General features: G+C 42.0%; 1 protein-coding gene and 1 long non-coding RNA gene across 3 annotated transcripts in view; one reads left to right on the forward strand and one right to left on the reverse strand.

Annotated features, from left to right (window-relative positions):
• Positions 1 to 25903, forward strand: part of LOC134359723 (uncharacterized) — a 112675-nt gene that overhangs the window by 80280 nt on the left and 6492 nt on the right. Inside the window, exon 3 of one of the 2 annotated variants that reach the window (XR_010021185.1) lies at positions 4713 to 4830. This is a non-coding gene — a long non-coding RNA (uncharacterized LOC134359723). Of the gene's footprint in view, positions 1 to 4712; positions 5254 to 25903 lie in introns of those variants that run through there. The other variant, XR_010021186.1, reaches the window with a different exon arrangement.
• The window catches only part of niban2b (niban apoptosis regulator 2b), a 338559-nt gene that overhangs the window by 58925 nt on the left and 253731 nt on the right, over positions 1 to 25903 (reverse strand). The window contains exons 9-10 of the mRNA XM_063073243.1: positions 20329 to 20516; positions 18812 to 18973 (exon numbers count right to left, since the gene is read on the reverse strand). Of these exons, the coding sequence (XP_062929313.1) occupies positions 18812 to 18973; positions 20329 to 20516 (350 nt within the window). The remainder of the gene's footprint in view (positions 1 to 18811; positions 18974 to 20328; positions 20517 to 25903) is intronic.

The following is a 25903-nucleotide window of genomic DNA, read 5'->3' on the forward strand; positions in this document are numbered from 1 at the left end:
TCCAAATCACTGAGCTACATTGTGAAAAGCAGCGGTCCCAACACCGACCCCTGTGGAACTCCACTGGTAACCGGCAGCCAGCCAGAATAGGATCCCTTTATTCCTACTCTCTGTTTTCTGTCAACCAGCTAATGCTCCACCCATGCTAGTAACTTCCCTGTAATTCCATGAGCTCTTATCTTGCTAAGCAGTCTCAAGTGCAGCACCTTGTCAAAGGTCATCTGAAAATCCAAGTACACCACATCTACTTTGTCTACCCTGCTTGTAATTTCCTCAAAAAATTGCAGTAGGTTAGTCAGGCAAGATTTTCCTTTCAGGAAACCATGCTGGTTTTGGCCTATCTTGTCATGTGCCTCCAGGTACTCCGTAATCTCACCCCTAACAATCGATTCCAACAACTTCTCACCCACTGATGTCAGGCTAACAGGTCTATAGTTTCCTTTCTGCTGCCTCCCAACCTTTGGGTTGGTGTTGGGACCGCTGCTTTTTACGATGTAGCTCAATGATTTGGACTATGGGATTAATAGATTTGTGGCTAAATTTGCCGATGATACAAAGATAGGTGGAGGAGCAGGTAGTGTTGAGGAAACAGACAGCCTGAAGAGAGAGATAGTTTAGGGGAATAGCAGAGTTACATTTGCAATTTTCCAATTTCAATATTTTCCAAAATTTCAATGCAAGAAGTATCGTAGGAAAGGCAGGTGAGTTCAGGGCATGGATCAGCACCTGGAACTATGATATCGTAGCCATTAGTGACACTTGGCTGCAGGAGGGGCAGGATTGGCAGCTCAATATTCCGGGTTTCTGTTGTTTTAGAAATGACAGAGCAAGAGAGATTAAAGGAAGGGTGATACAAGTCAGGGAAAATGTTAGAGCAGTGCTCAGTCAGGAAAGACAGGAGAACCCATCTAGTGAAGCATTATGAGTGAAATTGAGGAATACAAAGGTATGACCACATTAATAGGGCTATATTACAGACTACCCAACAGTCCTACGGATCTAGAAGTACAAATTTGTAGAGAAACCGCCGACTACTGCAAGAAACATAAGGCTGTTGGAGTCGGTGGTTTTAACTTATCAGATATTGACTTGGACTCCCATACTGTAAAATGACTAGATGAGATAAAGTTTGTCAAATGTGTTCAGGGAAGTTTCCTTAATCACAAGGTAACAGTCCCAACAACAGACTGTGCAATAGTTGACCTGCTATCAGGGAATGATACAGGGTAAGTGACAGAAGTTTGTGTAGGGGGACACTTTGTATCCAGCGATCACAATGTCATTAGTTTTAAAGTAGATAAGCAAAAAGATAGGTCTGATCTGTGGGTTGAAATTTTAAATTGGAGAAAGGCCAATTTTGATGGAATCAGAAAGGATCTTGCAAGTATGGATTGGGAGAAGCTGTTTTCTGGAAAAGGTGTACTTGGTAAGTAGAAGGCTTTCAAAAGTGAAATTTTGAGAGTACAAAGCTTGTTTGTGCCTGTCAGAATAAAACGGAAAGATAACAGGTAAAAGGAACCTTGGCTTTCAAGAGACATTGAAGCCCTGGTTAAGAAAAAAAAAGGAATTTCGTAACAGGTATAGATAGGTAGGAACAAATGAGGTGCTTATGGAGTATAATGAAGGGTCTACAAATTACAACGGAAGGTGGAAAATGCATGCCAAAAAGCCAATGTTACAGTTGTTATAGGAGATTTCAATATGCAGGTAGATTGGGAAAATCGTCTTGGCGCTGATTTCAAGAGGGGGATTTTCTAGAATGCCTATGAGATGGATTTTAGAGCAGCTCATGGTTGAGCCCACTAGGGGATCTGCTATTCTGGAATGAGTGCTGTGCAGTTAACTAGAATTTATCAGAAAGCTTAAGGTAAAAGAATCCTTAGGGGCAAGTGATCATAATATGATCAAATTCACCTTGAAATTTGAGAAGGAAAAGCTAAAGTCAGATGTACCAGTATTACAGTGGAGTAAAGGGAATGATAGAGGCATAAGAGAGTAGTTGGCCAGAATTGATTGGAAAAGAATACCCTCAGGGATGAAGGCACAGCAAAAGCAGCTGGAATTTCAGGAACTAATATGCAAGGCACAGGATATATACATCCCAAAGAGGAGGTAGTATATAAAAGGCAAGAAGATACAACCGTGGCTAACAAGAGAAGTCAAAGCCAACATAAAAACCAAAGAGAGGGCATACAATAGAGAAAAAATTGGTGGGAAGTTAAGGGGATTGGGAAGCTTTTAAAAATCAACAGAAGGTAACTAAAAAATCATTAAGGTAAAGATGGAATACAAAAGTAAGCTAGACAACAATACTAAAGAGGATACCAAAAGTTTCTGCAGATACGTAAATTGTAAAAGAGGCGAGGGTGGATATTGGACTTCTGGAAAACGATGTTGGAGAGGTAGTAATGGGGGACAAGGAAATGGCAGACAAACTGAAGAAGCATTTCACATCAGCCTTCACTCTGGAAGACACTAGCAGTATGTTGGAAGTTCGAGAGTGTCAGGGGTCAGAAGTGCGCGAAGTTACCATAACTAGAGAGAAGGTTCTTGGGAAACTAAAAGGTCTGAAGGTACATAAGTCACCTGGATCAGATGGTGTACACCCTACGGTTCTGAAAGAGGTGGCTAAAGAGACTGTGGAAACATTAGTAATGATCTTTCAAGAATCACTAGATTCTGAAATGGTTCTAGAAGACTGGAAAATTGCAAATGTCACTTCACTCTTCAAGAACGGACAGAGACAGAAGAAAGAAGATTATAAGTCAGTAAGTCTGACCTCAGTGGTTGGGAAGATGTTGAAATGCAAGGATGTGGTTTTGGGGTACTTGAAGGCACATGATAAAACAGGCCGAGGTCAGCATAGTTTTCTCAAAGGAAAATCGTGCCCAACAAATCTGTTGGAACTCTTTGAAGAAATAACAAGCAGGACAGACAAAGGAGAATTGGTTGATGTTGTGTATTTGGATTTTCAGAAGGCCTTTGACAAGGTGCCGCACATGAAGTTAAGAGCCCATGGTATTACGGGAAAGATATTAGCATGGTTACACCAGTGGCTGATTAACAGGAGGCAAAGGGTGGGAATAAAGGGAGTCTGGCTGGCTGCCAGTGACTAGTGGTGTTTTACAGGAGTCTGTGTGGGACCATTTCTTTTTATGTTATATGTCAATGACTTGCATGTTGGAACTGATGTCTTTGCTGCAAAGTTTGGGGACAATACGAAGATAGGTAGAGGGGCAGGTAGTTTTGAGGAAGTAGAGAGGCTACAAGAGGACTTGTATTAGGAGAATCAGCAAATTAAGTAGCAGATAGAATACAGTGTTCGGAAATGTCACTATGGTAGAAGAAATAAAAATGTAGACTATTTTCTAAATAGAGAGAAAATTCAATAATCTGAGAGACAAAGGTACTTGAGAGTCTTGTTCATGATTTCCTAAAGGTTAATTTGCAGGATGAGTCTGTGATGAGGAAGGAAAATACAATGTTGGCTTTCATGTCAAGAGGTCTAGAATATAAGAGCAAGGATGTAATGTTGGGGCTTTATAAAGCACTGCCGATGCTTCACTTGGAGTATTTTGAGCAGTTTTGAGTCCCTTATATTATAAGGGATGTGCTGACACTGGAGAGGGTTCAAAGGAATTTCCTTAAAATGATTCTAGGATTGAATGGTTTGTCATATGAAGAGTGTTTGATGGCTTTAGGCCTGTATTCACCAGAATTCAGAAGAATGAGGGATGACCTAATTGAAACCCATTGAAAGGCATTGATACAGTAGTTGTGGAGAGGATGTTTCATAGAACATAGAAATTTAAAGCACATTACAGGCCCTTTGGCTCACAATGTTGTGCTGACCATGTAATTTACTCGAGACACTGCCTAGAATTTCCCTAGCACATAGCCCTCTATTTTTTTAAGCTCCGTGTACCTACCTAAAGGGCTCTTAAAAGACCCTGTTGTATCTGCTTCCACCAATGCCGCCAGCATTGATTTCCATGCACCTACCACTCTGTGTGAAAACCATAAACCTGACATCCACTCGACACCAATTTCCAAGCACCTTAAAACTACACCCCCTCGTGTTAGCCATTTCAGCCCTGGGGAAAAACCTTTGGCTATCCACACGATGAATGTCTGTCATCATCTTATACACCTCTCATCCTCCGTCGCTCCAAGAAAAAAGGCTGAGTTCACTCCACCTATTCTCATAAGGCATGCTTCCCAACCCAGGCAACATCCTTGTAAATCTCCTCTGCACCCTTTCTATAGTTTCCATATCTTTCCTGTAATGAGGTGACCAGAACTGAGCACAGTGGGTCTGACCAGGGTCTTATATAGCTGTAACATCACTTCTCGGCTATTAAACTCAATCCCACTATTGATGAAGGCCAATGCACCATATGCCTTCTTAACCACAGAGTCAACCTGCACAGCAGCTTTGATTGTCCTATGGACTTGAACCCCAAGATCACTCTGATCCTCCACACTGCCAAGAGTCTTACCATTAATACTATATTCTGCCATCATATTTGACCTACCAAAATGAATCACCTCACACTTATCTGGGTTGTACTCCATCTGCCACTTTTCAGCCCAGTTTTGCATCTATCATTGTTCTGCTGTGTCCTCTGACAGCCCTCCACACTATTCACAACACCCTAAACCTTTGTGTCATCAACAACTTTACTAACCCGTCCCTCTACTTCCTCATCCAGGTCATTTATAAAAATCAGGAAGAGAAGGGGTCCCAGAACAGATCCCTGAGGCACATCACTGGTGACCGACCTCTATGCAGAAATATAACCGTCTACAACCATTGTTTGCCTTCTGTGGGTAAGTCAATTCTGGATCAACAAAGCAGTGTCCACTTGGATTTCATGCCTCCTTACTTTCTCAATAAGCTTTGCCTTGGGTACCTTATCAAATGCCTTGCTGAAATCCATATACACTACATCTACTGCTCTACATTCATCAATGTGTTTAGTCACATCTTCAAAAAATTTTATCAGGCTCGTAAGGCACAACCTGCCTTTGACAAAGCCATGCTGACTACTCCTAATCATATTATGCCTCTCCAAATGTTCATAAATCCTGCCTCTCAGGATCTTCTCCATCAGACCTGGCTGACGGAGGAGATACCGGATCATGCCATTGAGTCCATAAGACCATAAGACAAAGGAGCAGAAGTAGGCCATTCGGCCCATCGAGTCTGCTCCGCCATTTTATCATGAGCTGATCCATTTTATCCTATTTAGTCCCACTGCCCTGCCTTCTCACCATAACCTTTGATGCCCTGGCTACTCAGATACCTATCAATCTCTGCCTTAAATACATCCAATGACTTGGCCTCCACTGCTGCCCGTGGCAACAAATTCCATAGATTCACCACCCTCTGACTAAAAAAATTTCTTCGCATTTCTGTTCTGAAAGGGCGCCCTTCAATCCTGAAGTCATGCCCTCTCGTACTAGACTCCCCCATCATGGGAAACAACTTTGCCACATCCACTCTGTCCATGCCTTTTAACATTCGAAATGTTTCTATGAGGTCTCCCCTCATTCTTCTAAACTCCAAGGAATACAGTCCAAGAGCGGACAAACGTTCCTCATATGTTAACCCTCTCATTCCTGGAATCATTCCAGTGAATCTCCTCTGTACCCTCTCCAACGTCAGCACATCCTTTCTTAAATAAGGAGACTAAAACTGCCCACAGTACTCCAAGTGAGGTCTCACCAGCGCCTTATAGAGCCTCAACATCACATCCCTGCTCCTATACTCTATTCCTCTAGAAATGAATGCCAACATTGCATTCGCCTTCTTCACTATTGACTCAACCTGGAGGTTAACTTTAAGGGAATCCTGCACGAGGACTCCCAAGTCCCGTTGCATCTCAGAACTTTGAATTCTTTCCCCATTTAAATAATAGTCTGCCCGTTTATTTTTTCTGCCAAAGTGCATAACCATACACTTTCCAACATTGTATTTCATTTGCCACTTCTTTGCCCATTCTTCCAATCTATCCAAGTCTCTCTGCAGACTCTCCGTTTCCTCAGCACTACAGGCCCCTCCACCTATCTTCGTATCGTCAGCAAACTTAGCTCAAAGACCTCAGCCTTGACCCTGCCTTGTGCAGTTGGATCCTGGACTTTGTGTCAGATCACCAGCAGGTTGTAAGAGTGGGCTCCCTCACCTCCAACTCTCTGACTCTCAATACAGGAGTCCTCTGGGTTCTCCCTGTTCTAGGCAGACAGGTCGAAAAACCTCACTGGGAAGAGTAAAGGAGGAGGGGATATGCTTCATGGTCAACAATGCTTAGTGCAACCCCCAGAATGTGCAAGTACTCAAATCCTTTTGCTCCCCAGACCTGGAATACCTGGTGCTGCTGTGCAGACCCTACTGACTGCCTAGGGAATTCACGGCTGTTATCATAACAGTGGTGTACATTCTTAGCAGGCTGACACTGACCTGGCTCTCAAGGAACTATACGAGACCATCAACATGTTGGAGACTGCACACCCTGAGGCTGTCTTCATTGTCGTCGGTGACTTTAATCAAGCGTCACTGACAAAAGTCTCCCCAAAGTTTTCTCAGCATATCCAGGTGAGCACTCGTGGAGATAACACACTTGACCACTGCTACACTCCCTACCGCAATGCTTACAAAGCTCTCCTTCGCCCTGCTTTTGGAAAATCAGATCACTCTTCGATCCTGCTTTTGCCGACGTACAGGCAGAAGCTGAAACAAGAGGTGGCCATAATTAAAACCGCCCACTGTTGGTCCGACCAATTAGGGTCCATGCTGCAGGACTGCTTCAATGACGTCGACTGGAATGTCTTCCATGATAAGGATGTTTCCAAGTTCACTGAAGGAGTCACGTGCTTCATCTAGAAGTGCATCAACGATGTTGTTCCCCAGAAGTCAGTCAGGGTCTTCCTGAACCTGAAACCCTGGATCAATTTAGTTCCGTGCCAGCAGCACTTACAGCATGACATTGAGCTTACATCGCCGGCAATCAACTAGAGCTCAAGAAAAGCAGCTATGATCTGTGCAAAGCTCTCAAGTCTGCGAAACAACAATACAGGGACAAGATTGAGTCAAGGTTCACAACGAATAGCACATGTGACTTGTGCAGAGGGCTGCATACCATCTTCAAAGCCAAATGTTGTGGTGCCGCCAACATCACGGCCTCTCTGCCAGATGAGCTCAATCGCTTTTATGCTCGGTTCGATGTCGCTAACTCTGAGCCTCCGAGGAAAGCCACAGCTACGACCTGCAACCTGGTCACTTCTGAGGCTGAGGTAGACAGGTGTTTCCAATGAGTGGACAGTCGCAAGGCTGCGGGACCGGACAGCATCCCAGGGTGAGTACTCAGGATGTATGTAGCACAACTAGCAGGTGTGTTTACTGATATTTTTAATCTCTCCCTCTCCCAGTGTAGAGTGCCCTCCAGCTTCAAATTATCCACCATTGTCCCATTACCAAGAAAGATCAAGGTAACATGTCTGAACGACTGGCGTCCTATCGCACTCACCTCAATAATAAGCAAATGCTTTGACGGGCTGGCCAAGGATTATATCTGCAGCTTGCTACCACCTAAAATGGACCCCTATAATTTGCTTACCGACATAACCGATCGACAGACGATGCAATAGCCACTGCTCTACACACCATCCTTACACATCTGGAGAAGAAGGATGCTTATGCGAGAATGCTGTTCTTAGACTACAATTCAGCATTCAACACCATAGTTCCTTCCAGGCTTGACAAGCAGCTCAAAGACCTCAGCCTTGACCCTGCCTTGTGCAGTTGGATCCTGGACTTTGTGTCAGATCACCAGCAGGTTGCAAGAGTGGGCTCCCTCACCTCCAAACTCTCTGACTCTCAATACAGGAGCCCCTCAGGACTGTGTACTGAGTCCCCTCCTTTACTCCCTGTATACCCACGACTGTACCGCCATCCACAACTCCAATCTGCGAATTAAATTTGCCAATGACACTACATTGATTGGCCTTATTGCAAACAATGACAAGGTGGCCTACAGGAAAGAAGTCATCTCTCTAACATAGTGCTGTCAAGAAAACAACCTCTCCCTCAATGTCGCAAAAACAAAGTTGCTGGTTATGAATTACAGTAGGAATGGAGACGAGCTAACCCCTATTGACATCGATGAATCTGGGGTTGAGAGGGTAAACAGCTTTAAGTTCCTTGGCATCCACATCACCGAGGACCTCACGTGGTCTGTACACACCAACTGTGTGGTGAAAAAGGCACAGCAGCGCCTCTTCCACCTCAGATAGTTGAGGAAGTTTGGTATGGGTCCCCAAATCCTAAGAACTTTCTACAGGGGCACAGTTGAGAGCATCCTGATTGGCTGCATCACTGCCTGGCATGGGAACTGTACTTCCCTTAATTGCCACTTGGAATGTAAGAACCCTATATCAAGCAGGAAGATTGGACAATGTGATAAATGAAATGGAAAGTAAGGATTAACATCATGGGAATTCATGGGAATTAGCGAAACTTGTTGGATAGGTGCTGGAACATGTCAGATTAGAAATAAAACACTAGTTTATTCTTGTGGAACATCCCATACTAATGGAGTAGTAATTCTTATGGATGAAAACATGGCAAAAAGTGTTTTAGGACATTGGGCAAGCAGAGCAAATCGGAGCAAGCGGCTAAGAGTGAAGGAGTAAGGAATCTCGGAGAGAAGTGTTTTTTTTTCTCGACTGCTCGGGGAAAAGAGGCTAGACTGCGCAAGCATGTGACGTAGAGCGCCAAAGGTTTAAAAAGAAGAGGAATTTTCAACCGTCTTTTTAAAATCAGGGCAAGCAGCTGAGAGCGAAGGAGTAAGGAATCTCGGAGAGAAGTGTTTTCTTTTCTCCACTGCTCTGGGAAAAAAGGCTAGACTGCACAGGCGTGTGACGTACAGCGCCAAAGGTTTAAAAAAAAGACCATCATATACAGCGGCATTATGGAAATACCACAGGGAAATTTGGACTAGGGGAAAGAAATGAAAGAGGCGAGAAATGGGTAGAATGGCGCAGGATGAATAATCAGGTCATTATGAATACCTACTTTAAAAACCATCCAAGACGCTTGTGGACCTGGAAAAGTCCAGGTGATAACACTAGAAGTCAAATTGACTTCATTACTATAAACCAAAGATTTAGAAACTCAGTGACTCAATGCAAAACATATCCAGGTGCAGACTGTAATAGTGACCATAACCCAGTAGTATGTCATACAAAAGTAAAACTTAAAAAACTAAAGAAGCAAATACCTGAACAATCCCTTGACTACCTGCAATTAATTAAAGAAGAAAACTTAAGACCAAAATTTACAATTGAAGTAAGGAATAGATTTCAAAGTCTAGAAATAGAATCTGTTGAAGATGATAGCAATCATAGAAAATAGGTGCAGGAGTAGGCCATTCGGCCCTTCGAGCCTGCACCGCCATTCAGTATGATCATGGCTGATCATCCAACTCAGAACTCTGTACCTGCCTTCTCTCCATACCCCCGATCCCTTTAGCAACAAGGGCCATACCTAACTCCCTCTGAGGCTCTATAAGGCGCTGGTGAGACCTCACTTGGAGTACTGTGGGCAGTTTTGGTCTCCTTATTTAAGAAAGGATGTGCTGACGCTGGAGAGGGTACAGAGAAGATTCACTAGAATGATTCCGGGAATGAGAGGGTTAACATATGAGGAACGTTTGTCCGCTCTTGGACTGTATTCCTTGGAGTTTAGAAGAATGAAGGGAGACCTCACAGAAACATTTCGAATGTTAAAAGGCATGGACAGAGTGGATGTGGCAAAGTTCTTTCCCATGACGGGGGAGTCTAGTACGAGAGGGCATGACTTAAGGATTGAAGGGCGCCCATTCAAAACAGAAATGCAAAGAAATTTTTTTAGTCAGAGGGTGATGAATCTATGGAATTTGTTGCCACGGGCAGCAGTGGAGGCCAAGTCATTGGGTGTATTTAAGGCAGAGATAGGTATCTGAGTAGCCAGGGCATCAAAGGTTATGGTGAGAAGGCGGGAGAGTGGGACTAAATGGGAGAATGGATCAGCTCATGATAAAATGGTGGAGCAGACTCGATGGGCCAAATGGCCTACTTCTGCTCCTTTGTCTTATGGTCTATGGTCTTAAATATATCCAATGAACTGGCCTCAACTGTATCCTGTGGCAGAGAATTCCACAGATCCACCATTCTCTGTGTGAAGAAGTTTTTCCTCATCTTGGTCCTAAATGGCTTCCCCTTTATCTTCAAACTGTGACCCCTCGTTCTGGACTTCCCCAACATCGGGAACGATCTTCCTGCATCTAGCCTATCCAATCCCTTTAGAATTTTATACGTTTCAATAAGATCCCCCCTCAATCTTCTAAATTCCAAAGAGTATAAGCCTAGTCGATCCAGTCTTTCATCATATGAAAGTCTTGCCATCCCAGGAATCAATCTGGTGAACTTTCTTTGTACTCCCTCTATGGCAAGAATGTCTTTCCTCAGATTAGGGGACCAAAACTGCACACAATACTCCAGGTGTGGTCTCACCAAGGCCTTGTACAACTGCAGTAGTACCTCCCTGCTCCTGTACTCGAATCCTCTTGCTATGAATGCCAGCATACCATTCGCCTTTTTCACCGCCTGCTGTACCTGCATGCCCACTTTCAATGACTGGTGTACCATGATACCCAGGTCTCGTTGTGCCTCCCCCTTTCCTAATCAGCCACCATTCAGATAATAATCTGTTTTCCTGTTCTTGCCACCGAAGTGGATAACCTCACATTTATCCACATTAAATTGCATCTGCCATGAATTAGACCACTCACCTAACCTATCCAAGTCACCCTGCATCCTCTTAGCATCCTCCTCACAGCTAACACTGCCATCCAGCTTTGTGTCATCCACAAACTTGGAGATGCTGCATTTAATTCCCTCGTCTAAGTCATTAATATATATTATAAACAACTGGGGTCCCAGCACTGAGCCTTGCGATACCACACTAGTCACTGCTTGCCATTCCGAAAAGGTCCCGTTTATTCCCACTCTTTGCTTCCTGTCTGCCAATCAATTCTCTATCCACATCAATACCATACCCCCAACACTGTGTGCTTTAAGTTTGTACACTAATCTCCTGTGTGGGACCTTGCCAAAAGCCTTTTGAAAATCCAAATATACCACATCCACTGGTTCTCCCCATCCACTCTACTAGTTACATCCTCAAAAAATTCTATGAGATTCGTCAGACATGATTTTCCTTTCACAAATCCATGCTGACTTTGTCCGATGATTTCACTGCTTCCCAAATGTGCTGTTATCACATCTTTGATAACTGACTCGAGCAGTTTCCCCACCACCGACGTTAGGCTAACCGGTCTATAATTCCCCGGTTTCTCTCTCCCTCCTTTTTTAAAAAGCGGGGTTACATTAGCCACCCTCCAATCCTCAGGAACTAATCCAGAATCTAAAGAGTTTTGAAAAATTATCACTAATGCATCCACTATTTCTTGGGCTACTTACTTAAGCACTCTGGGATGCAGACCATCTGGCCCTGGGGATTTATCTGCCTTTAATCCCTTCAATTTACCTAACACCACTTCCCTACTAACATGTATTTCCCTCAGTTCCTCCATCTCAATAGACCCTCGGTCCCCTACTATTTCCGAAAGAAATAATGTAGAAATAAAATTTAATTCTCTAAAGGATGCCTTGGTATAATCAGCAAAGTTAGTGATTCCTAAAAAAAAGAGGAACAAAGAATAAATGGATGACAGATGAAATCAAAAATCGAATGGAAGAAAGGAGACAGAAAAAAGCAAATCCAATGAAATATAAGTCCTTGGATAAAAAAAAAAGTTAAAAGCTTACGTCAAAAAGCCAAAGAAGAATGGTTAAACCAGGAATATGAGCAAATAGAAAAAATCCCTATTACTGATCCAAAAAGGTTACATCAACAAATCAAGAATATCACTGGTAAGAAGCTCCTCTGTTCTTCAGGTGGATGTTTGAAAGCAAAGGACGGTATCATTATCATGAAAAAGATGAGATTATGAACAGGTGGACTGAGTATATTCAGGAATTGTTTGAAGACAATTGAAGTGAAAAACCAGAAATTAAGAAAAAACATTGAAGGTCCAAGTATTTTAAAATCAAGATGAAGAAAGGAAAGGCAGCAGGTCCTGATGAAGTAGTAATAGAACAAATTATTGCCCTTGAAGATTGTGGAATTGAAAAACTTACTGATTTAATCAATGACATTGATGAGACTGGAATAATACCAGAAGAGATGAAAAAAAATCAGTATTTATCACTCTTCCTAAGAAAGCTGGAGCAATAGAATGTGAATTACATAGGACCATAAGTTTAATGAGTCATATCACCAAGATACTTCTAAGAATTTTGATGACAAGAGCTAAAAGTAAGATACAAGCTGAAATAGGCAAAGAAAAATGTGGTTTTGTGAAAGACAATGGAACAAGAAACACAATTTTGATGTTAAGGGTACTATCAGAACGAGGTATTCAAGTGCAAAAAGATTTGTTTGTTTGTTTTATCAACTACACAAAAAGCATTTGATAAAATGAAACACAATAAGTTATTTGAAATATTACAGAAAACTCTAGATCTAGATTCGAAAGACCTCCGCCTAATCAGAAATCTGTACTGGGAACAAACTGCCGCTGTAAGAATAGATGGAGAAATGAGTCAGTTTATGAAAATCAAGAGAGGCGTTAGACAAGGGTGTGTTTTCTCCCCTGATTTATTTAATGTGTACAGTGAAACAATTTAACAAAAAATAAGAGACATCTTGGGAATCAAAGTTAGCAATGAAAACATCAATAATTTCAGATATGCAGATGACACTGTGAATTGCAAGTACGGAGGAACAACTACAAAACTTAATTGATATAATTGTTGAAGAAAGTGCAAAAATGGGTCTGTCTATCAACTGCAAAAAGACAGAATGTATGGTAATATCCAAAAAGAAGGAAAATCCTATCTGCTGGCTGAGAATAAATGGGGAAGACATAAAACAAGGGAAGAACTTTTGCTACTTAGGAAGCTAGATGACATCAGATGGCAGGTGCGACTTGGACGTCAAAAGAAGAATAGGGATAGCAAAAGACACCTTTATGAGAATGAAGAGTATACTGACCAATACCAAACTAGGCATCAGAGTACTGAAATGTTATGTTTATCCAGTTATGTTATATGGTTCAGAATGTTGGACAATATCTAGTAACATGAGGAAACGAATTGTAGCAGCAGAAATATGGTTTTTGAGGAGGATGCAAAGAATATCATGGATGAAACGAATATCTAACGAAGATGTCAAGAACAGAGCAAACACAAGAAGAGAAATAATGCATGAGATCATGAAAAGGCAACGTAACTTCATTGGACATGTGATTTGGAAAGAGCAGTTAGAATGCACTGTAATTATGGGAAAGATTGAAGGGAAGAAAGCAAGAGGAAGACAAAGAGAAATAATGGAGACAGTAGCCAGAGAATTGGAAATGAATACCAATAAATTGATCCACTTGACCCGAAACAGGTGTGTGGGCCATGGCAGTCAAAGCTCAAACTGGGCATGACACCTGAGGATGATGATGATGGTGATGATGACCTCCCTTAATCGCAAGATTCTGCAGACAGCCCAGCACATCTGTCGTTGTGAACTTCCCATGATTCAGGGCAATTACAAGGATAGATGTATAAAAAGGGCCTGTAGGATCATTGGGGACCCAAGTCATCCCAAACACAATCTATTCCAACTGCTATTATCCGGGAAGCGGTACCGGAGCATAAAAGCCAGGACAACAGGCTCCGGGACAGCTTCTTCCACTAGGCCAGCAGACTGATGAACTCACGCTGATTTGAGGGTACAGGTACTCTATATTACATTGACTGTTCTATTTATTATAAATTATTATAAATTACTATGATTACACATGGCACATTTAGATGGAGGATTAACAAAGATTTTTACTCATGTATGTGAAGGATGTAACATGTATGTGAAGGATGTAAGAAATAAATTCAATTCAATTCCCTTCTGTCACACACTACATCAGGCATGCTGCTGGTGACTTCCACAGTGAAGACTGACGCAAAACACTCATTTAGTTCATCACCCATTTCTTTGTCCCCTGTTAAGATTTCTCCTGCTTCATTTTCTAGCAGTCCTATATCTACTTTCATTTCCCTATTATTTTTAACATACTTGAAAAAGCTTCTACTATCCACTTTGATAGATTGCTTTCATATTTCGTCTTTTCCCCTCTAATGATTTTTTGAGTTGCTCTCTGTAGGTTTTTAAAAACTTCCCAATCTTCTATCTTCCCACTAATTTTTGCTTTGCTTTATGCCCTCCCTTTTGCTTTTACAGTAGCTTTGATTTCCCTTGTCAGGCCCGGTTGTACTATTTTACCATCTGAGTATTTCTTCATTTTTGGAATACACATCCTGCACATTCCTCATTTTTCCCAGAAACGCACACCATTGCTGCTCTGCTGACATCCCTGCCAGCAGCTCCTTCCAATTTACTTTGGTCAATACCTCTCTAATACCACTGTAATTTCCCTTACTCCACTGAAATACTGCTACATCAGACCTTACTTTCTCCCTATCAAATTTCAAGTTGAACACAATCATATTGTGATCACTGGTTCCTAAGGGATCTTTTACCTTAAGTTCCCTAATTGCCTTTGGTTCATTACATACACCAAACCCAGTACAGCTGATCTCCTAGTGGGGTCCACAACAAACTGCTCTAAAAAGCTATCACTTAGGCATTCAACAAACTTACTCTCTTGAGATCCAAAACCAACCTGATTTTCCCAATCGACCTGCAGATTAAAATCTCCCATGACTACCATAACATTGCCCTTTTGACTCACCTTTTCTATTTCCTGTTGTAACCTGTGATCCACCTCCCAGCCACTGTTGGAAGGCCTGTATATAACTGCCATCAACATTCTTTTGCCTTGCAGTTTTTTAACTCAACCCACAAGGATTTAACATCTTGTGATCCAATGTCATAACTTTCTACTGATTTGATGCCATTCTTTACCAGTAGAGCCACAGCACCTCCTCTGTCTACCTTCCTATCCCCCTCTGATATAGCATGTAATCTTGGACATTCAGTTCCCAACTACAACCATCCTTCAGCCACGATTCAGAGATCATGGAAACTGTACAGATTGAAAAGGAGGAGGTGCTTGCTGTCTTGAGGAAAATTAAAGTGGATAAATCCCCGGGACCTGACAGGGTGTTCCCTCGGACCTTGAAGGAGACAAGTGTTGAAATTGCAGGGGCCCTGGCAGAAATATTTAAAATGTCGCTGTCTACAGGTGAGATGCCGGAGGATTGGAGAGTGGCTCATGTTGTTCTGTTGTTTAAAAAAGGATCGAAAAGTAATTCGGGAAATTATAGGCCGGTAAATTTAACGTCGGTAGTAGGTAAGTTATTGGAGGGAGTACTAAGAGACAGAATCTACAAGTATTTGGATAGACAGGGACTTGTTAGGGAGAGTCAACATGGCTTTGTGCGTGGTAGGTCATGTTTGACCAATCTATTGGAGTTTTTCGAGGGGGTTACGAGGAAAGTGGATGAAGGGAAGGCAGTGGATATTGTCTACATGGACTTCAGTAAGGCCTTTGACAAAGTCCCGCATGGGAGGTTAGTTTGGAAAATTCAGTCGCTTGGTATACATGGAGAGGTGGTAAATTAGATTAGACATTGGCTCAATGGAAGAAGCCAAGGAGTGGTAATAGAGAATTGCTTCTCCGAGTGGAGGCCTGTGACTAGTGGTGTGCCACAGGGATCAGTGCTGGGTCCATTGTTATTTGTCATCTATATCAATGATCTGGATGATAATGTGGTAAATTGGATCAGCAAATTTGCTGATGATACAAAGATTGGAGGTGTAGTAGACAGTGAGGAAGGTTTTCAGAGCCTGCAGAGGGATTTGGACCAGCTGGAAAAATGGGCTGAAAAATGGCAGATGGAGTTTAATACAGACAAGTGTGAGGTATTGCACGTTGGAAGGACAAACCAAGGTAGAACATACAGGGTTAATGGTAAGGCACTGAGGAGTGCAGTAGAACAGAGGGATCTGGGAATACAGATACAAAATTCCCTAAAAGTGGTGTCACAGGTAGACAGGGTCGTAAAGAGTGCTTTTGGTACATTGGCCTTTATTAATCGAAGTATTGAGTATAAGAGCTGGAATGTTATGATGAGGTTGTATAAGGCATTGGTGAGGCCGAATCTGGAGTATTGTGTTCAGTTTTGGTCACCAAATTACAGGAAGGATATAAATAAGGTTGAAAAAGTACAGAGAAGGTTTACAAGGATTTTGCTGGGACTTGAGATACTCAGTTACAGAGAAAGGTTGAATAGGTTAGGACTTTATTCCCTAGAGTGTAGAAGAATGAGGGGAGATTTGATAGAGGTATATAAAATTATGATGGGTATAGATAGAGTGAATGCAAGCAGGCTTTTTCCACTGAGGCAAGGGGAGAAAAAAACCAGAGGACATGGGTTAAGGGTGAGGAAGGAAAAGTTTAAAGGGAACATTAGAGGGGGCTTCTTCACACAGAGAGGGGTGGGAGTATGGAATGAGCTGCCAGACGAGGTGGTAAATGCAGGTTCTTTTTTAACATTTAAGAATAAATTGGACAGATACATGGATGGGAAGTGTATGGAGGGATATGGTCCGTGTGCAGGTCAGTGGGACTAGGCAGAAAATGGTTTCGGCATAGCCAAGAAGGGCCAAAAGGCCTGTTTCTGTGCTGTAGTTTTTCTATGGTTTCTATGGCCACAACATCATATCTGGCAATTTGTAATACTGAACAAGATCATCCACCTTATTTCTTATGTTACATTTCAATACAACACCTTGAATACTGTATTTGCTAACCTTTCTGATTCTGCATCCCTAATGATTTGATACTCAGCCTGTTGGCTGCAACTAAGTCCCATCACCTGCCTGCTCTTCCCGACAACTGACTGCATGCTAGCTTTACTTTTTATCATCCATTCTATCCTGAGTCCCTTCATGCCAATTCCCACCCCCTGCCAAGTTAGTTTAAACCCTCCCCAACAGCTCTAACAAACATGTTGCGAGAATATTGGTCCACCTCAGGTTCAGGTACAATCCATCACTTTTGAACAGGTCATACCTCCCCTAGAAGAGATCCCAAAGATCCAAGAACCTAAAGCCCTGCCTCCTGCACCAGCTTCTCAGCCACCATTTATCTACCAACTCATCCTGTTTCTACCCTCACTGGCACGTGGCACAGGCAGCAATCCAGAAATTACTGCGAGGGAAGTTCTGCTTCTCAGCTCTCTAAATTTTCATTTCAGGACCTCATTGCTTTTCCTTCCTATGTCATTGTTACCAATATGTACCAAGACATCTGGCTGCTTCCCCTCCTTCTCGAAAATGTTGTGGATGTGATCTGAGGCATCCATGACCCTGTCATCTGGGAGGCAATATAACCATCCAGATGTCCCATTCATGTCCACAGAATCTCCTGTCTCTTTCCCTCACTATGGAGTCCCCTATCACTAATGCTCCCTTCTCCTCTCTCTTTCCCTTCTGCACTACAGACCTATGCCCAGTGTCTGTAACCCGGTTGCCATTGCATTCTCACAGGAGGTCATCCCTCACAAAAATATCCAAAGCGGGATACTTCTTTTTGAGGGGAATGGCCACAGGGGTGCTCTGCTCTAACTGCCTCTTTCTATTTCTCCTGACAGTCATCCAGCTACTTGCCTCCTGCAACTTCAGGGCGACTACTTCCCTGTATCTTTCATCAATTTTATCCTCGCTCTCCCGTAGAAACCGAAACTCATCCAGTTGTTGCTCTAGATCCCTAACACAGAGAAGTTTGGATAGGTACATGGATGGTAGGAGCATGGATAGCTATAGTTCTGGTGCACCTTGATAGGAGTAGACAGCTTAAATGGTTCAGCAAGAATAGATGGGGCAAGGGCCTATTTCTGTGCTATATTTTTCTATGACTCTATGACATCCCATGGACTTATCTTTATTGTGAAAGCTCTACCCTCTTCATAAAATAGTAAGCCTCACTCTTATCCAAATTAAATTGTGTTTTACATTCCTTAGACCACCTTCCCAACTGATCAAAACCCCTCTAATTCCTGATAAACATCTTCACTGTTTATGTCTAACCCTTATATTTTCTCATCAAAAGAGAGTGGTTGCACCTGAACTAGAGGCAGTTATCTTGGCTGGGAGATTTGCTGGTGCTGCTCAGGAGCATTTAAACAGGAGCGGCAGTGGGGTGGGGCACTGAGCAACAGAGTAGCTGATGAGAAATCGAGGATAATACCATAACCAATTAGAGAAAATTTAGTTGTCAAGATAGACAGGAACATAGTAAAGGGAGAGGAAAGACTACTGGTTTAAACTCATTTATTTCAATGCCACCCACTTCAGAGATAAGGTGGATGAACTTTAAATTGATTGGTGCTGGGAACCGGAATATCACAGCCATAATAGAAATATGGTTGAAGGAAAGGGGAAACAGACAGCTCAGCATACAGATACTACAGGTGTGACAGAGGTGCATGTAAGAGAGGAGGGGGAGTTGCCTTCTTGGTAACATACATTAGTAGAACTTTTCATTAGTAGAAACAAGGGCTTGATCACTCTGTGGGATCATACTATTAATCCTCTTGGTCACCTCTTCAAGTAACTGACTTAAATGTTTGAGACATGATTTCCATGCACACTTTAAATTAACAGGAAGTTTTTTTTCACATCTCATCCACCACATACCTCTCTCAATAGAATCTGACCACGCTGGACAAAGACTACTGGACTGGAGAGATCGAAACGTTGCTGAAGTTCCTTGAGCTGTGGCTGCAGCTGTTCAAGTTGCTCATAACAGTTCTGCATCTTCACTGGGTGATAAGGTAGCAAGCTTAGCTTCTCCATGTACTAAAAAACACAAAAGTAATAAATCAGCAGCTGTTCTGGCCCCTTTGGAACTTCAGCTCGTTGCCTTACATTTAATAGAATTTAACTGCAGATGATTTTAAACAATTAAAAACAGACAATAAGTTAAATGCAATAAAAAGTGAGATTTCAACAGCTGTAGGAAGGATCTCAGTATTTAACAGCTCTTACAAGAAAAAACAACTTTACTTCATGTATGCCTGTGGAATTGAACTGGAACATCTAGATAACACTGAAGCAGAGCAACTTTGAGAAAACTGACCAAAGTACAAGTTATTTCAGTATGAGAAGAAAATGTCAAGTTGAAAACAAACTGAGAAAAACACAGTACTTTTTTAGATTATGAGAACACTCAGTCCTCTTTTATAATAATAATATCTTTTATTATAATAATTTAGTAATGCACACATGCATTAAGAAATGATACAATGTTTCTCCAGAGTGATATCACAGAAAACAGGACAAATCAAAGACTAACACTGAGAGAACCACATAATTATAACATATAGTTACAGCAGTGCAAAGCAATACCATAATTTGATGAAGAACAAACCACGGGCACAGTAAAAAAAAGTCTCAAAAGTCCCCGAGTCGATCAACTCCCGAGTCCCTGATAGCAGGCGGCAAAAGGGAGAAACTCCCTGCCATAAACCTCTAGGCACTGTCAACTTGCCGATGCCTTGGAAGCAGCTGACCACAGCCGACACTGAGTCCATCCGTCCGAAAACTTCGAGCCTCCGACCAGCCCTCCAATACAGCCTCCCAAGCACCATCCTCTGCCCAGCATCTTCGACCTCGCCCCGGCCGCTGAAACACGCAAAGCCAAGGATTCGGGGCCTTCTGCTCTGGAGATTCCAGTTACCACACAGTAGCAGCGGCAGTGAAGCGAGCACTTCAGAAGTTTTCCAGATGTTCCTCCGTACTCTCACGTCTGTCTCCATCAAATCAGAATTGTGCACGGTCCCCTACCTGACAGATAACAGATATTCATCACAGGAGAGGCCGCGCGCGCTGCCATCGCGCCGCCATCTTCTCCTTCTCCAGATACTTACCCAGATCTCAAACTGAATGAAACAAAAAAGTGCCAAATACAAGCGTAGACGCAAAGAAACAATATCAAAATAAAAGAATATAATTCAAGGAAACTCAAGAAAATTAAAGTCATGTGTTTGAAAGACTTGGGTTCCATGAGTGAATGTATTTGGCTTGACTAAACTTCAGGTATTATATCAATGTATTGATAGCTTTGCAACTGTGGCCAACTCAAATTTTATTCTTTTCAACTTAAACAACCTGCTAGTTCAGTATCAATATATGGTTCATTTTCTGCATCTCACCTCCCCAAGCTTTTGCTTCCCTCCTTCATTCAAAATATTTTTATTTATTTCTACAATTTCCTTGAAAAATAAATCCCTGACTTCGGCGAAGCCTCTGCTTGTTGGACCCATCAAAGCTTCAAGAATGGAGGAGATACATGGTTGCACTTTGTTCCGAACACAAGCTTCAGCTTTTGGCATGACAAATACTAAATAAAAAACAAACAGAAAGACAAATTACACTCAGCTAGAATCAAATATTACATCAAATACAAATGAAGAATAAAATCAATAATTCACAAGGGGAACCAATATCCTGGGAGAGAGGTGTGGTAACTTCTACTTTGAAAAAGGCACACTCGACAACTTCATGCCCAAGAAACAACTTTATCTCGAACTTCAAAACCGTTACGTACATACAGAGGCTTTCACAACCTGTATGGCATGGCAGGCACACTATATAAAAAGCACACTGGAAGTAAAAAGAACGGAAGTAGAACCCCCCCTCATTATCCTAATTAGTATTAACTTACTTTTAGTAATGCTCACATTACAACACTTCTCCCCCTTTAAAATCTAACATCCCCAAATGTAAAAAAACTAGGAAGTCAAAACAGTGGCGTTATTAACTTGCGTACCCCTGAAAACTTATATTACTATCTCAGCAACAGGGAAGAAGTCTGAGCGAGGTATTTGATGCTTCCTTGTCAACATCTAGGTTGTTCAGATCATGGGGATGTCTTCCATGGAAAGACTTTGGAACATGAAGGGTCATGGTGTTCCACTAGTTAACTTTTTCCTCTGTAGTGATAATTTCTTCTTTTTTCTGGGTTGTGCTTTCATTTAAGTTTAGTGGTGTATACTTCTTATCAGAATTCAGAGTGGGGCAGCAGGGTAACAGTGGTGAACAAATGCATTACAGTACCTGTGACCTGGGTTCAGTACCTGCCACTGTCTGTAAAGCATTTGTACATTGTCCACGTGACCGTGTTGATTTCCTCCGGGTGCTCTGGTTTCTCCCACAGTCCAAAATCTTACTGGCTGGGAGGTTAATTGGTCTTTGTAAATTGTCCCGTGATTAGGCTGGAGTTAAATCAGGAGGATGCAGGTCAAATGGCCAGAAGGGCCTGTTCCGCGCTTTAGCTCAATAGAATAAGTGCATTGTATATGCTCACTTGGAGGCTGAACCTTGTTTTCGTTGATGAAGATATCTCCTTAGATGTTTTATCTGACTGTTATCTGTCTGTTATTCCTCTTCCTCCTCCTGTTCTTGGTAGAGTTAATCTAATATTTTTTTTCTCAGCTCAACCTGGTAAAACCTGAGGAATGGGCATAACCAAGTACACTCATTTGTCAGTTGTCAGAAACTTTCAGACTATTTTAGTGATGTTTAGTAGTGTGACTTACTGAAGATTTACGTAGATATTACTGTATAGTCCTAATTGCTTAATGCTGTTGTGTAGTGCCTTTGGGATGACACCAGTTGTAGATATTACTATCAGGACAATGTATATCCTGTTCATGTTCCAAAGTCTTTCAATTTCCTCTTTTAATTCAGCATATTTCAGATGTTTTTTTTCACACAGATTTCTGAATGTTATCATGTGTTTGGAATGGCTGTAACTATTCAATAAGTTGTTCTTTTTTGTTTATCCTGTATTATGATATCCAGATGGTTATTATGGATTGTTTTATCTATAATAACTGATCAGTCATAATATAATTTGTGGCATTCTGATTCTAAAACTGGATCAGGCTTGTATTTATAGTAAGTTGTGATTTCATTTATTTTAAAGCAAACTTTTGATGAATCGTGTTTGCCACATGATAAGTCTGTGTAATTATTATTATTATTTTTATTATATGGCATTCTTGCTTATCAGTCAGGGCCCTGGGTGGGGAAATAATGCTACAGATGTGTAAGGCATTGGTGGGACTGTTCCTGAAAGAGTTTGTGCAATTCAGATCTCTGTACTATAAGAAGGGTCTGAGTAAGTTAGTGAGGGCAAGAAAGGTTCACAAGGAAGTTGCTGAGTCTGGATGAATTGAGTTATAAGCAGAGATTGAAAAGGCTGATGGTCCAGGGTATGGGAGTTAAACAAGGAGACACGGATTTAAGAAGAGAGGAGAAAGAATTAAAAGGGACCAGAGGAGCATGAGTATATAGAATGAGCCACCAGAGGAAGTGGCAGAGATAGGTATAATTACAAGATCTAAAAAACATTAGGACAGGTACATGGATAGGAATAATTCAGGAGGATATGAACCAAGCACAGACAAATAGGACCATAGAAAACCATAGAAACCATAGAAACTACAGCACAGAAACAGGGCCTTTGGCCCTTTTTGGCTGTGCCGAACCATTTTCTGCCTGGTCCCACTGACCTGCACACGGACCATATCCCTCCACACACCTCCCATCCATGTATCTGTCCAATTTATTCTTAAATGTTAAAAAAGAACCTGCATTTACCACGTCGTCTGGCAGCTCATTCCATACTCCCACCACTCTCTGTGTGAAGAAGCCCCCTCTAATGTTCCCTTTAAACTTTTCCCCCCTCACCCTTAACCCATGTCCTCTGGTTTTTTTTCTCCCCTTGCCTCAGTGGAAAAAGCCTGCTTGCATTCACTCTATCTATACCCATCATAATTTTATATACCTCTATCAAATCTCCCCTCATTCTTCTACGCTCCAGGGAATAAAGTCCTAACCTATTCAACCTTTCTCTGTAACTGAGTTTCTCAAGTCCCAGCAAAATCCTTGTAAACCTTCTCTGTACTTTTTCAACCTTATTTATATCCTTCCTGTAATTTGGTGACCAAAACTGAACACAATACTCCAGATTCGGCCTCACCAATGCCTTATACAACCTCATCATAACATTCTAGCTCTTATACTCAATACTTCGATTAATAAAGGCCAATGTACCAAAAGCACTCTTTACGACCCTGTCTACCTGTGATGCCACTTTTAGGGAATTTTGTATCTGTATTCCCAGATCCCTCTGTTCTACTGCACTCCTCAGTGCCTTACCATTAAACCTGTATGTTCTACCTTGGTTTGTCCTTCCAACGTGCAATACCTCACACTTGTCAGTATTAAACTCCATCTGCCATTTTTCAGCCCATTTTTCCAGCTGGTCCAAGTCCCTCTGCAGGCTCTGAAAACCTTCCTCACTGTCAATGCCTTACACCTCCAATCTTTGTATCATCAGCAAACTTGCTGATCCAATTTACCACATTATCATCCAGATCATTGATATAGATGACAAATAACAATGGACCCAGCACTGATCCCTGTGGCACACCACTAGTCACAGGCCTCCACTCGGAGAAGCAATTCTCTATTACCACTCCTTGGCTTCTTCCATTGAGCCAATGTCTAATCCAATTAACCACCTCTCCATGTATACGTAGCGACTGAATTTTCCTAACTAACTTCCCATGCGGGACCTTACTGAAGTCCATGTCAAAGGCCTTACTGAAGTCCATGTAGACAATATCCACTGCCTTCCCTTCATCCACCTTCCTGGTAACCTCCTTGAAAAACTCCAACAGATTGGTCAAACATGACCTACCACGCACAAAGCCATGTTGACTCTCCCTAATAAGCCCCTGTCTATCCAAATGCTTGTAGATTCTATCTCTTAGTACTCCCTCCAATAACTTACCTACTACTGACGTTAAACTCACCGGCCTATAATTTCCCGGATTACTTTTCGATTCTTTTTTAAACAACGGAACACCATGAGCCACTCTCCAATCCTCCGGCACTTCACCCGTAGACAGCAACATTTTAAATATTTCTGCCAGGGCCCCCGCAATTTCAACACTAGTTTCCTTTAAGGTCCGAGGGAACACTCTGTCAGGTCCCGGGGATTTATCCACTTTAATTTTCCTCAAGACAGCAAGCACCTCCTCCTTTTCAATCTGTACAGTTTCCATGGTCTCACTACTTGATTCCCTCAATTCCATAGATTTCATGCCAGCTTCCTTAGTAAATACAGACACAAAAAACCTATTTAAGATCTCCCCCATTTCCTTTGGTTCCGCACAAAGCCGACCACTCTGATCTTCAAGAGGACCAATTTTATCCCTTACAATCCTTTTGCTCTTAATATACTTGTAAAAGCTCTTAGGATTATCCTTCACTTTGACTGCCAAGGCAACCTCATGTCTTCTTTTAGCCCTCCTGATCTCTTTCTTAAGTATTTTCTTGCACTTCTTATACTCCTCAAGCACCTAATTTACCCCCTGTTTCCTATACATTTCATACAACTCCCTCTTCTTCTTTATCAGAGTTGCAATATCCCTTGAGAACCAAGGTTCCTTATTCCTATTCAATTTGCCTTTAATCCTCAGGTAGGCATGGACAGTTGGAATGAAGGACCTGCTTTTTCACTGTTTATCTCAACAATTTATATTAATTCCTGTCTAGTTACAAAATCAGACTCAGCTTTATTGATTTATCACACATACATGGAAACATACAATATAATGTGTTGTTTGTATTAACCAGCATAATCTCAGGGTCTGCTTGGGGCAGCTTGCAAGTTAACAACTAAACAAATATTATACAAATGTATTTATGATCCTGAATTATGACTTCATGATGTTAAAACTGAAGGCAGATCAGAGCTGAAACAGCAAAGCAGAAAGAAAACTGACAAACTGAGAATAATTCTTCATGCTCATGTGCGGTGTCACCATCTCCATGTAAGGTTTCCAAATCTAAGATACCAATAGTCCTCCTAATTGTTTTAGAAATCCATCTGTGCACTAGATTTGGGATATATTCTGCAAACTGGCTTTGTATTTATTTGAATACAGGATATCTCCTTCATTTTTGCCTATCAGAAATTGTGCTAAAGAAAACTGAGAAAATAAAAGAAAGCTTGAAAATTTTATTATTGCGATGAGGCTTATTGAGAAACTAAGGAGGCATGGGATCCAAGGGGACATTGCTTTGTGGATCCAGAACTGGCTTGCTCACAGAAGGCAAAGAGTGGTTGTAGATGGGTCATATTCTGCATGGAGGTCGGTGACCAGTGGTGTGCTTCAGGGACCCCTTCTCTTCGTGAGTTTTATAAATGACCTGGATGAAGAAGTGGAGGGATGGGTTAGTAAGTTTGCTGATGACACAAAGGTTGGAGGTGTTGTGGATAATGTGGAGGGCTGTCAGAGGTTACAGCAGGACATTGATAAGATGCAAAACTGGGCTGAGAAATGGCAGATGGAGTTCAACCCAGATAAGTGTGAGGTGATTAATTTTGGTAGGTCAAATATGATGGTAGAATATGGAATTAAAGGTAAGACTCTTGGCATGTGGGGGATCAGAGGGATCTTGAGGTCCGAGTCCATAGGACGCTCAGATCAGCTGCGCAGGTTGACTCTGTGGTTAAGAAGGCATACGGTGCATTGGCCTTCATCCATCGTGGGATTGAGTTTAAGAGCCAAGAGGTAATGTTGCAGCTATATACGACCCTGGTCAGACCCCACTTGGAGTACTGTGCTCAGTTCTGGTCGACTCACTACAGGAAGGATGTGGAAGCCATAGAAAGGGTGCAGAGGAGATTTAGAAGGATGTTGCCTGGAT

This window comes from Mobula hypostoma, chromosome 21, assembly GCF_963921235.1.
Source record: "Mobula hypostoma chromosome 21, sMobHyp1.1, whole genome shotgun sequence".
Taxonomy (NCBI): domain Eukaryota; kingdom Metazoa; phylum Chordata; class Chondrichthyes; order Myliobatiformes; family Myliobatidae; genus Mobula; species Mobula hypostoma.